Consider the following 13,865-nt stretch of genomic DNA (forward strand, 5'->3'; position numbering starts at 1 on the left):
CGAGGTATGAATATAAAATAAACCACTGACGGCTTTGACCGATTCCGGGCCTTACGGATTTTCCCCGGGAACCTGTTGAAGGAACATTTCAGTTTTTGCACCAAAGCTAGTCATTCAACGGCTCGTTGCTTATGGTTTTCTATCAGGAAGCGATTTCTGTTTCTGCGCAAGAGCTAGTCATTCGACGTTTCTTTTTTAATAGTTTTTTGTCAGGAAACGAGGTATGAATATGCTTCCTCAAGGACCAACTAATTGCTCCGGGGGAACCCGTAGAAGGGTACATTTATGTTTTAGCGGCAAACGAAGTATGACTGGTTTTACTGCTAAAACTGAAATATCATTTTATACAAGTTTCTCTCGGTCAATCCATAAGTCACGGAAGCGGTCAGAATCGTCAATGGTCCATTCTATATTCATACCTCGCTTACTGATAAAAAACCATGAAAAAACGATCCGTCGAATGACTAGTTTTGGCGTCAAAACTTAACGAAGCATGAAAAAAGAGTAGTCGAATGACTTCTTTTGGAGCTCAAACTGAAATGTCCTCTTCTACAGGCTCTCCTGGAAAAATCTGTAGCTTTCGAAAGCGGTCAGAATCGCCAGTAGTTCATCTTATATTCAAATATCGCTTCCTGATCGAAAACCATGGAAAACAACGTTCGTTTCGGCCGTCGCCGTTCAGTGCGGTTGGCTTTTGGACTCTGCTTTTTGTGCGGTGTTTCGCACAAAAAGTAGAACAATGGAGCCGGACCAGTGACCGCGGTTGAAACAAATGTAACAAAAAAGCGTAATGTAGTGCTTGCTGTATAAAAAGTGATGCCGGTAGGGGCATGTTTGTGCAGGCATGAAACGATCAATTGTTATCAATACCAATGCCCTTGCTAGTAATGCAATCATCGCAATGTAATTGCACAAACATATTTATATTAAAAAACGACTTTGGAAAAATGTTGAGCATTTGTTTTTGCAAACTGAAAACAAATAAGGCCGTTACACATATTTATGAAAAATTATGATCTCCGCAAAGTCAAGGGGGAGGGGGTAATCTTCTTCTTCTACTGAATCGAGCGGCGTTAAAATTTGAATGCAGAGGTTTTTGGGGCCGGGGAAGGTTCTTAAGATGGTTTGAGACCCCATCTCCTCTTTGAAACCTGGCTCCTATACAAGAAACACCAATTTCATCATAACTCGAGATCAAGCAAATGGAACCAAATCTGGCGTGTGGAGGTTTTGGAAGGGAAGATATGTTTCTGTGATGGTTTGCAACGCCTCCCCCTTCTGGAAAGAGAGGCTCCCATACAAATAAACCAAACATTTCTGCATAACTCGAGAACTAATCAGAGAATAAATCAATTTTAGGCGAAACAAAGTTTGTCGGGTCTGCTAGTAAAAAATAAATATTAAAATGGAAAAAAAAATAAAAAAAACTCCTCGGATTTGTTAAAGAATGTTTTGAAAGTTCTCAAAATTTACCGGACAATTTTTTTGTTGCCCATCAAATCTCGGGTACTTATTCAAAATGACGTATGTGATTTTGTAAACAAAGATTCAAACGTCGAAGTGTTCAATCTGATGGCACTCCCACGCAAACCAACATCACCAACAGCTAGCCGAAGGCTTCCCCTACCTGTTTGTGGTGATGGTTTGCGTGGGAGTGCTATCAGATTGGACAAATCGACGTTTGAATCTTTGTTTACAAAATCATATACGTCCTTTTGAATAAGTACCCGAGAAATTGTTAATTTTGAGCAAAACAATCCGAAGACATTTTAAAAAAAAATATATCGGCCTAATAATATTTTGTACAACTAAATGCGCGCCTGAATCAGAAGGATTTAACTTTGATTCAGGAAGTGTGAATGCACTTAAGATATTTTTATAATACGTGGTGCAATCATGCGGTACTTATTGTATACGACAAAAGCTTCGGAACGCATACATTCTTGAAACGAGCTATTTGAGTTACAATAGAGCTATCACCTTCTTGCTCCCTGATTCAAAAGTCTTGCAATGACATTAATAAAATGGTTGCACGAATATTTTATACATAGTGACACTCAGGGTCTGTCTCATTTGGAGAATTAAACTTAAAAGTGACAGTTCGAAAATTAGCAAATAACCCGGTAATAAGAATGGCTGGTGCTGCCCAGCAATTCCAATAAGACATCGATGCAAAATGATTCGATATCTGTCAAAAGTAATCTTGCTCTGCGAGCAGGGTTATTCGATAATTATTGAAATGTCACTTTTAAGTTTAATTTCAGTTTAATTATCCAATTGAGACAGACCCTCAGTGTTGGTAGAATCATACTCAAATCTGAATCACCGAGGTTTCATGCACGAGCTAACTCGCCTGCGATTCTGTAAGGGAAGCATCGCGCTTGAGTTTCTCGGTCAGAATCGCATCGCTTCGCACACTCACCGAAAAATGATTTCGTTCTATGGCATCGAGGCATATGTTTGGTTTATATGTGCAATTATTAGCCATTATTAGACGAAAAACAGTTGATTCAATGCATTCAACAATGAAGAACACGTAAATATCATGCAATGATGCAAATTGCGATTCGAATCATAAGCAAATCTCTAGGCCATGATTCTGATGGGATTTGACTCACGCATGGTTTGAATCGCCAACAATTTTCATATCTTAAGATACGCTAGTTTTGTTCGAAACCAGTGATATAAGTAATCAAATGAATTTTCTAAAAATATTCATGCATGATGGCACTACAATCCTCAATGGACAAAACTGCCTTACGTAGTTTACGTTGGGCGGTTGTGTCTTGTACATAACCCTTCTGATTTTTTTTGGAGAAATGCAAGCACGGTGTCTCTATGGGGGATTTAAAAAAATCAGTATTTCTGAAACACAATTTTTATTTTCTTTTTCGGAGTTTTTAGTGTAAACTCCATGTAAATCTTACTCACCGCCAAACTAACCTCCACCAAAAAACGTACGGAAAATTAACATTTTACAATTGCACTTACGTGAAGTAGAAAATCCTATACTATCGTGTAGTCGATGTTTCAGAAATACTGATTTTTTGAAAGTCTCTTTGGACAAAGACACCGTGCAAGAGATTATTTCGGTAAAGTCTTGCAAAAAAAAAGAAAAGTTTGTTGAAAAATCAAACAAGTAAATTTCGCACAAAGCAGCTGTATAAAATGTTTTCCAAAATAAAAAATAAATAAAAAGTCTATGTAGACTTCCCATTAGTAAACTTAAGTAGACTTTTCGAAACACCCCCTCCCCCCTCAAGAGTCGACGTGGTTTATGGATAGCCCCTAAGCTAATTAATCTGGTTCTATATGAAGCGAGACACAACGTTGTAGAAGCCTGTTTTATCAGCATTTTGTTACAGGATCATAGAGATTGTTCATCTTTGCTCAGTGCGTGGAACTTAAATGTCCGTTGTCGCAACTTTGGCATACTATTTTTTGATATTTCCACCACAAGAACCAACTATGGGTTACATGAAACGTTGCGCATTATGTACCGCTTGTTTATTGTTACTTTGTGCTCGATTTTAACATATCAAGGGAAACAAATAAGTGTAGTGTATAAACCTATTTTTTGTTAGATTTATATTTAGTGTAGTTCTGGAGTTATTGGGGTATAATTTTACCTGATGGCCTAAATAAATAAATGTAAATGTAAATCCTTGATAAATTCCCTGACTACAACTTGCGGACTCATTTATTTATTTATTTATATTGTTTACCATTAACAGACAACATGTGTCCCAATGATGTGTTATGAACTAACCTAATGCTGAAGCACAGCTGGTAGTCGATGTCAAATTACATACATAAAATCAGATATGGTCAAAAGATAAAAATAAAACATGTGATCCAAAGTTAGTTCAAGAATTCCCTCGTCAATTACCGCGGCAAAACACTATAGTAGTTTTAAACGCCACTCTGTTGAATACACATTGTATGCCATGAATAGCACTCCATGATCCATAATTAGTGCGGCGACGAGAGAGTAGCAGCATTGAATTATTACGCAACGGCCGAGGTTGCACGTTTATATTTATTTCCTGTGAGATTGTTTTACAATCCATCGGTAAACATCTCTGCGGATATGCAGGGGTTGTAGATCAATCTGGCAACTGGCAACGGTTTTCGTAGTCAGGAAGACGATGGGGGTCCCTCCAAAGTATCCTTTTGAGAACAAAACGAAACAAGCGATATTGGACTTCTTCGATGCGCTCGGATCCGTTGTTATAGTTAGGACACCAAACTGCTTAACAATATAGCTATGTTAGACAGTAGAAATCCATAAAAAAAATTGTTACTCTAAATACAAATCGGATAGCTCTTGCTTTACAGGAATTGAACTTATCATTTCATTACCATTTAGTATTCGGACAATAACTCATTCCTGAGGCAGAATTCCGAAAGGTAGATCTAGCGCTATATTCCCTCTAAATTTTGCCTAAGAGTACATTGCTCTATGTCTAAAAATTTATTGCGTGAAACTGTGTGGTGAAATGATAATTTCACTAAATATACTGAATGATAATAACATTTATTATCATTTAGTGTATACTAGCGTTTTACGTTAAAAATATTGGAAATAGAACAATGTATCTTAGGCAAAAACGTGGAGGGAATATAAATAGCGTTAGAAGTTCACCATACTACACATTTAGGAATTCTGCCTCAGGAATGATTTATTGGCTGAATACTAAATGATAATGAGATGCTCAATTACTGGCTTCGTAAACCACATAAGTGTAATGGTTTCTGCAGGTTAGTTGCGAATCCAGCAGAGCACCCTAATCTTTCACGCACTGTACTAGTTCTATAATCGCGTTAATGGGAGATTTTAGTCAAAAATAATCGGCTGTTTCTTTCTAGAGACGGAACTTTTAGAGCATTTGGCCGTGTTGACCACATTTGGTTGAGGGAATACCAGTTGGCAAAGGCATTAATTTGCTCCTGAAGGAAGGAGTAATCGGCAATATAGCAAACACACAGAAACATTTCAACGTTTTCCGCATCATCTATTTGTGGATTTTACGTCAGCGTACGACTCAGTGAATCGGAACGAACTGTGGCATATAATGCTAGAATATGGCTTTCCGGCAAAACTTATTACACATTAAGTTTTTCTTTCTCAAGCTCGGCAAAATCAGGCACCTCCGTTGCTCAGTGGATTTTCAAACAGAAATTCGGCAAAAGTATCGTTTACTGCTAAATTTCAGCAAAATATTTGCTGATTCTTAGCAACCGAAACGTCACTTTCCTACTGGAATCTCTTTAAAAATCAAGTATGCTGAAACTCGGCGGTGCCCACCTAAAGAAAACAAACAGGAATAGCTGAGATTTGGTGAAAAAATTGAGGAGGGTGGGATAAATCGTGTTATGCTGGATACATTCAAATCGAGCTTCAGGTTTTCTGGCAAGACATCCGATTCGTTTCTAACTTTAGATGGATTGAAGTAGGGCGATGCGCTATATAAACTGCTATTCAACGTAACTCTGAAAGGTGCAATATGCAATTCGAAGATTCTCTTTTTCTTCTCTTCAATGGTTCTACATTCCAACGGGAACATGGCCTGCTTTTCAACTTAGTATTCTATAAGCATTTCCTATGGTTAATAATTGAAAGCTTTTTTATGCCCGCCATTGCATGAGTATGTATCTTGTGTGGCAAGCACAACGGAAACACTATGCCAAAGGTGTCGAGAAACATCCTAGACCGGACCGAGAATCGAACTCGCCATCTCCGGATTAGCAATCCTACACCTTCACTCGCAAGGCTACTGGAGACCCGCAATTTGAAAATCTGGTGTGCAAAGAAGCGAAACCATCATCAACAAATCATTCATACTCCTTGGTTTTGCGGATGACACCGATGTCATTGGTGTAGATCGCAGAGCAGTAGAAGAGGCTTTCGTGCCATTCAAATGGGAGACTGAAAAAATAGAGCTAATCGTAAACTTTGTCATAGCTAAGTACCTGGTGGCTGGCAAAAAACGTAGCCCAAACGGTATTAGTCCCGAGGTTCAAATGGAAGTGATGCGATTTGAGGTTGTCGACGAATTCATATACCTTGGAACACTCGTTACATATGATAAATGTTATTAGAAGTTAGGTGAAAGACATATTGCGGCAGCTAGTATGACTTTCTAGGGGGCAGCAGGGACAGCAGGGACAGCATGGACCATGTCCAAGGGCTTGATGACCCCTCCCCAGCTGTCTGTGAGTCAGGGAGAACTGCCTAGGGCGTGATGGGATTTAGCAGTGGGTTCTGCTAAAATCCTCCCAAAAACCACAAGTGCCTGTAATCAGACTCTATCAAAGCGACTGTGTGCCGCTTCAAAAGCACAAGCCCAGGGAGTGCTAATTGGCTGGGGGTGTCCCTCCTTCGGTAGGGTCGCGCGTGAGCTGCTTCGGCAGGGAGTGAGTGATCTGGTTGTGCTGAGGCAGGAGTGTCATAGCGTGTCACCGCTATTGTCACCTCGAAGCGCAGCAGAAGTCTGAGTATGGACTGCACATGCTGAGGTAGGAGTGTCGTAGCGTAGTATCGTTGATTGGTCCCTACATACCGCTATCGACACCTCGAGGCATGGCAGTGGAGTGTTAGAGTGAGCACCCGAATAAGGGTCACATGGAGCGAATGGTCTTTGGAGAAGCTGCTTCGGCGGCAGGGTAGCAGTGGGTTGTACCCACACACCTACAGTTGTGCACATGTGGTCTGCTTCGGCAGTGGTGTGATTGATCTGCTCGTGCTGAGGCAGGAGTGTCGTAGCGTAATATCTGTAGGTCCAGGCAGTTACCGCTATTGACACCTCGAGGCATGGCAGCGGAGCGCCCGGGAGAGCATCCAAGTAAGACTCAAATGGTGTGAATGGTGTGCGAGCACCCAAGTCAGTCTCGCATGGGACGGGCGCCTGTGTGAGCGATAATGAGCGAGTACGTTTAGTAGGGGGATTGTGGGTAAAATGAACAGGGGGGGTAATATGAACATCTTATCGTTTTACGAAAATATTGGTTTAATTCGGGACAAAATATAGCAGCACCCTTATGTCTATGTATTTCTAACTATTTGAACCACCCTACAGCCATCGAGAACTGTCAAATGTGAAAAAATAAACAAAAACACAATACAGCCAGCCGGTAATACGCGTAATGTAAAATTTTACTGACAGACAGTAAGGTTTTTGTGCACTTTCGAAGTGAAATAACATTCAAATTGTGTTAAACCGTGTAATCTGAGCTATTTTTAAGGATATAACGTGAACAGTAAGTTTTTTAAATAACAAATACTTCCAATATTAGTATTTTAAACTAGTTGTTGAGTTGGGGGTAAAATGAACAGCTGTTGATGGGGGTAATATGAACAACGTGAAACATTTAGGATAACAGATTCATTTTATCTTCAGATGGACGGAAAACCAAATGGTCGAGGCAAAGCGTGCGGTTGATTGTGGTGTCTCGGTACGAGCTGCTGCAAAAATGTACCAGATTCCAAGAATTACTCTGGCCCGGTGGTAAAGAAACGCTTAGGGTCCAAAAAGGTCGTCTTTACGGAAAGCCAGGAAACTGAACTGGTACAACATTTGTTAGATTTGGAGTCCAGGTTCTACGGGGTTACGATGCGAGACGTGCAGAAGCTGGCTTACGAACTAGCCGAGAAAAACTCACTGCAGCATCCGTTCAATCACAAACGCAAAATGGCAGGAAGAAACTGGTTGGATGCTTTTCTGAAACGTAATCCGATACTTTCTTTCCGGAAGCCGGAAGCAACATCTGCGGCTCGTGCAGAGGGTTTAATGAACCATCGGTAAATGCCTTTTTTGATCTTCTTCAAAGAACATTTCAAAAGACGCAGTTCCCGGCGTCACGCATATTTAACGCTGACGAGACTGGAATCAGTACGGTAATTCAGCCTTTTTAAATTTTGTTACTTCGTAAAAAACAAGTTTATATTTGAACAGGTACCACCGAAAAAGCTCAAGGTTGCTGCTATGAAGGGCAAGAAACAAGTAGGATCAATCACCTCTGGCGAAAGAGGAGTACTGACTACGGCCATAATGTGCATGTCGGCTACAGGACAACATCTTCCACCGTTTATGATTTTCCCCCATGTTCGCATGCAAGACGGTCTCAAAAAAGGAGCACCGAATGGAACAAAGTTTTGCTGCAATCCATCCGGCTACGTGAACAGTGAAATCTTTCTTGATTGGTTGGATCACTTCATCGTGCACGTCAGCCCATCGAAGGAAAATCATAATAGACGGCCACAGCTCCCATACGAAAAATTTGACGTTTTTTGCAAGAGCTCGTGCAAATTTCATCGACATTCTCGTGTTACCACCCCACTGCAGCAACAAAATGCAGCCATTAGATGTGGCGTTCATGGGGCCTTTCAAATCCTACTACGCACAAGCCTCAGAAGAGTTCATGCGTCGTTTTCCGGGACGAGTAATCACCCTTTACGATGTCTCTGAACTGATGGGAGAAGCTTTTCTCAAAGCCGCTTCTGCTAGTGTGGCAGTAAGCGGTTTTCGGAATTTGGCCGTTTAACAGGCAGATCTTCAGCGACCAGGACTTTGCCCCTTCAGAAGTTACAGATCAACCAGAAACTGTAACTGTTACGTTGATTACTGTAACGAACCCGATGATAGTTGACGCATCCACAGTGCAACATGTTGCAATTCCGGTTGATTCGGCCATCGCAACTGGTTTTACTACACTGACAAAAATCCAATCATATCCATTATGTGTTTCACACATAAATTTTGACTATAGCATTTCCCACATAACGGCTATGTGAATTCGCATAGCATATATGTGGAAATACACATAACCATTATTAACTAATAACCTTTATGTGGATTCTCCTATAGCGGATGGTTATTAACGCACACATAAAATTTATTTGTAAATTTCTTTAGATTTTTGCCAATAAAAATGTGGATTTTTATTAGTGTAGGAGCCAAGCTGATCCAGATGAGCCTTCAATGATTCAAGAAAATCTACAAGAAGCTGATGCAGATTTGGTTACACCGGTGTGTGACACTTCTGTAAACTCAACATTCATTACCGTTCCATCTCAGGATCCAGAGCTCGTCAATGAAGACCCGGCTTGCGAAATGTTTCCGATCTCATCGTTTGATGTAACACCGGCGCAAATTTTACCTTTGCCAAAAATGTCTTTTCCTAGGGTAACGAAGCGGAAGCGCAGATCGGAAAAGGCAGTCGAAATAACTACAGATGAGTATCAACAAGGATTAGCCACGTCTGAAGCAGCAAAAGCTATAAAATCGATTACTAAAGGCAAAAAATCATCGAGAAAACGAGCTAAGAAGAACCAGTCTGAGAAAATACTCGAAAACACCTTATGTGAACTATGTGGTGCTTGCTTTTCCAGATCGGTCGACGGTTTTGGATAGATCAAGTGCCTGCGCTGTTTGCTATGGTTCCATGCCGATTGCAGCAAAGATGATATGTTGGTTTGCCGCTTGTGTATTTAATTGATTATTTACGATTCGTAGTATACGCTGATTGACAGAACTGTTTTTTTTAATTTCGTTTGATTAAACTAATGAATTGTTATTGTTATTTCAACTTTATGAATGAATAAAGGCCATGGCAATGTTAAACTAAAGTTTTTTATCACCCTTTCCTAAATTTTATATGAGACGATTATATAAGTCCTCACTCCCTACCCATGCCTCCAAAACCGGACATAATTGGTTGACTACCTCTTTTATCATTTGAACTTTTTCCTTTAAACATAGCTATTAAGGAGGGGTATAATTTCATGACTAATTACATCTAAAATATCCCTTATGACACATAAGCTGTATAATAAGTATATTATAACCAGTTATTTAACATTGCTAAGACAATAATCTTAAATAGTGTTCATTTTACTCCCAGTATCTATTCGTATTACCCTATCTGTATGTTCATTTTACCCCCACTGTGTATGTCCATACTACCCCCACTATATGTTCATTTTACCCACATGTTTGAGATTGCATCCGTCGAGGATGACTTTTTAAATAAGATAAAAATCAATATTTTATACTTTATATCATACAATTAGGCATCATACTTTATGAAAAATTAATCCTATTTTGATTCTGGGACACTAATTATGCACTAAATTGATTCTAAAAGTAAAAAAATAACAAAATTGCTTATAGTGTTCATATTCCCCCCAATTCCCCTACTGCCATCCCCCAGAAGTAGCACTGGGAGGTAGTTCCTGGGGGAAACGATGGTGGAGCCCAAGGGAGTTTAGTCGGTATTACCGGTATGGTCGAGTCCGACACTCCAGTACACTTCCGTGTGGTAGTTTGGCAACTACAATGCACATGTACTGGGTTAGTGTGTAAATGCATTCTCGTTGCGGTAAAAGTTAGCTGAGAGTTTTCTTTTTAATAAAATAGTTCAGATATATTATGCCGATTATCTGAGTTTAGGAGTACATGTTTATGAAATAATGTCATGTTTTGATCATTATTCTATGTATGTAATTGCTAAAGCATGCCACATCGGAAACATGATACCTCTCATATTAATAATGAATTATTGATCACCTTTGGATCCAAGCTTCACATTGTATGCAACTCTTAAGCGTTGAGCTGGCATGGCTTACGAAAAAGGATAATTTCACTCTAGCATACAATTTCGTTCTCTTTACTAATATCGAACTCAATGTTTGCCTTGAACATCGGTTGAGCTCTAATTATGTCTCGTCCTTTGACAATTTCATCTTATTTGCTTGATATATTATTTATACCATTGTACTGTACTTCGTCTGCATCGATTTTTAGTAATAGAGTCAATATTACCCTTGAATGTAACTTCTAATATAAGTTATAAAAACCAACAACAATCCCGAACTAATAATCTTAAAAATATAGCACTAATAAATGTAGCAAAAACAGTTTCAGCATATATGAGCCTAACGATAAACTATTATTACATATAAATTATTGAAGGCTTCAAACGCCAAATTTTATGTCATTTTGAGTTTGCTATTACTATACGGTAATATGAATGAGTAATATTGTCGGCATATTATTGTTCGTAAGCTTATTTTGGAGATAATTTGTTATGAATATGTGATTGACAGCTGACATAATAGGCTAAGGCTCCAGTTCTGTTTCCTAAATTTTGCCAAACTGATAGATAGCTGAACTATCATATTTCCCAAATAAATTATCACATTGTCTACTATGTATTCCATTTCCGATACCTGCAAAGCTCCGCTTATACTTACTGTTCTTTTTATACAGCAGGACTTCAAACTGGTCATGCTGTTGGTGCTCCAGTGCGTATTCGACTCGTGCAACAGTTTCCTTCTCCGTCAGCTCACCGTACATGAAGCCACATCTGCTTGAAATATAAAAGTGGAAGTTTTTTTTCTCCGTCATTCCAAGGTAATCTAATACTTTTTTCGAACAAGTATTACCTGCACGACTTCTGCATAACCTCCGCGCGGTTGTAGCCGCTAATCTTACAAAAGGCCTCATTGCAGTAGACTATTGGAAAATCGACGATTTGAGCATTAGCCAGTAGGAACGAACTGTCCGCTGAAAAGAAAATGCAAACAAATATAAGATTAGAGCATCTGGTTTTTATGGTTCATTATCGAAAATCATATGATAATATAAGGCATATTAGTGAAATATTTTTGTATGACATAAATTATTATGCTTTCCAGATAGAAAGAGACGATGTCTTAAAAGGAAAAGAAGCAGACTTGATAAATAGTCAAGATAGACAATTCAAAAAGATCTTTGTTATATGTGAAAAATCGGTAATTTATTTAATTTTCTTATTATTTGTACAAACACAAATTCCTGATATTTATTTATTTCATCAACAGGCTACATAGAGCCCCAATGATGGTGGTATTAACCTAATTGTGGAATGCAGTTATACAACGTTTAAAGCGGTAGAGCAACGAACAAAGAGTAACAAATATAATACAGTTTATCTGAGTGTACGTTAACAATAAAAATCAATTCCTATTTATCATATAAATAACACGAATTACATAAGAATCATGACAACAAAATCTAGATCAAAATAAACATTATTATTTTTTTTTTTTGATTTATTTAGGTCAAGAATTATAAAAATCTATACATAGTTTTGTAAATGGCAATTCAAATGAAAATCCAGAGCATTAATATTAATTCTATCATTAACATTATCGATAAAGCAAACGTAGTGTATGAACAATTTTAAAATTATTATTCTGTTGTTTTTGGAAATATTGCTCATTGATGGTCTGAGGATTTTATTGAATGACAAGCTTTGCCAACCCCCAAGCACATTTCTAATTCGTAGTTGCAGGTAATTCCAGGCTGCCTGTATTCTTGGACAACTAGTGTACTTGTGTTGAAGGGTTTCTACTGTAGTGTTGCAGTGCTGACATGTGTTGTTATCAGCTCGTCCAATGGTGTGCAGTAGCTCCCGATATTTACCTTTCTCATTGATTATGAGATATAAGTTGCTCTTCTCTTCTGAGGAGAACGATCGCCATTGCAAACACAGCCAGATACGTTGCCAATTCTCTGCGGGGTTTCGTCTCTCTACTCTTGGTGCTTCGCTTTGGTCGGCGTATTATCGGTGTTAGTTATGTTGTTGATGTTGATTGTAATGATGTTGTAACTCGTATAATCCATTAGTGCAGCATTACATCGTCCGGCGAGATCTCTCCTTCGTCGTATCTCGGTTTTTTCTCTGTGTGGCGTCGTGATCGTCTGGTGGTGTTTGATGATGTGGAATCATCTGTTTCGCCGCCATCGTTGGTTCGATTAGTTTTACCTGACTGTTGGAGTTTGTCTTTCTGTTGCTGGTGTTGGTTCTGCGTCGGTTTCTTGGAAATCGACGAGGTTGTCGATGCGAGGGACGCCATCGGAAGCTTGGTCGTTGTTGAGGTCGTATTCGTGCTGCTCGCTGGAGTAGTTGCCGGTGGGGCTGTTGAAGGGGCTACCGTAGGTGATGGAAGTTCGTGTATCGTGGATGTTTTGGATTTGTCATACGATTTGGCTGAACTTGGTTTGACCGATTTTTTAGCTACATTGGCATACGATTGCTTCGATGTTTGTTCGGCTGACATCTTCTGGATTAGAAGTTTTTGTTTTGCACGCAGGAAACTCCATTATGCACATATTCCCCGCAGTGTTTGCAGGATTGAAGCTGCCCGTAATAGGACAGATACGTTGTCTCCCCGTCGATAGTGACGTAGGAAGGAATGTTGCGCTTTACGATCATTCGTGCTATCCACACGCCGGTAGATGTACCTTTGAAGGTGTATTGGTCGGTCCACATTTGTTCTCGGATCGAAAGCACTTCTCCGAAGTCACTCAAAAAGTCGATGATGCACTGTTCGGAGATGTCTTCGGAAAGGTCGAACAATTTGACTTCCACTGCTCCATCTTCCATACGAATTTTCAGCGCATACCTTTTACCGTCAATTTCGACCTCGTGTTTTGCGTCATGTTCTTCACACACTTTTTGTGCTATGCGAAATGTGTTTTCGCGACGTGCCATGGCGGAAAACACTGACCGTCTTCGACGGTAGCACTTCGCGACACTGGTAATTATTAACGCTCGTTCGAATCAAAAAGCCCGTGTCGTCCAGTAAGCTAACGACTGTTCGGCTTGGAAGTTGAACACTAACTGTATCGCGACGTTTGCATATAAATATTATTCACTAACTTTACAGACAAAACCTATGCTCTATAACCTCTGGTAAAGTTTTTTGAGGTATGTTATCAAAGGAGAGTGATAATAAAGCTGATCGTGAGGTGTTACCAAGGTTTTTAAGGTGATTTTTCTTGAAATTTATGTTGAAAAAAAAACTGTTAAGAAAAATA

General features: G+C 39.3%; 1 protein-coding gene across 1 annotated transcript in view; it reads right to left on the reverse strand.

The window, feature by feature from the left end:
- The window catches only part of LOC134228012 (potassium voltage-gated channel protein eag), a 183,081-nt gene that overhangs the window by 72,184 nt on the left and 97,032 nt on the right, over positions 1 to 13,865 (reverse strand). Inside the window, exons 3-4 of the mRNA XM_062709769.1 lie at positions 11,447 to 11,567; positions 11,255 to 11,367 (exon numbers count right to left, since the gene is read on the reverse strand). Coding sequence (XP_062565753.1) covers positions 11,255 to 11,367; positions 11,447 to 11,567 — 234 coding nt within the window. The remainder of the gene's footprint in view (positions 1 to 11,254; positions 11,368 to 11,446; positions 11,568 to 13,865) is intronic.

Source organism: Armigeres subalbatus, chromosome 3, assembly GCF_024139115.2.
Source record: "Armigeres subalbatus isolate Guangzhou_Male chromosome 3, GZ_Asu_2, whole genome shotgun sequence".
Taxonomy (NCBI): domain Eukaryota; kingdom Metazoa; phylum Arthropoda; class Insecta; order Diptera; family Culicidae; genus Armigeres; species Armigeres subalbatus.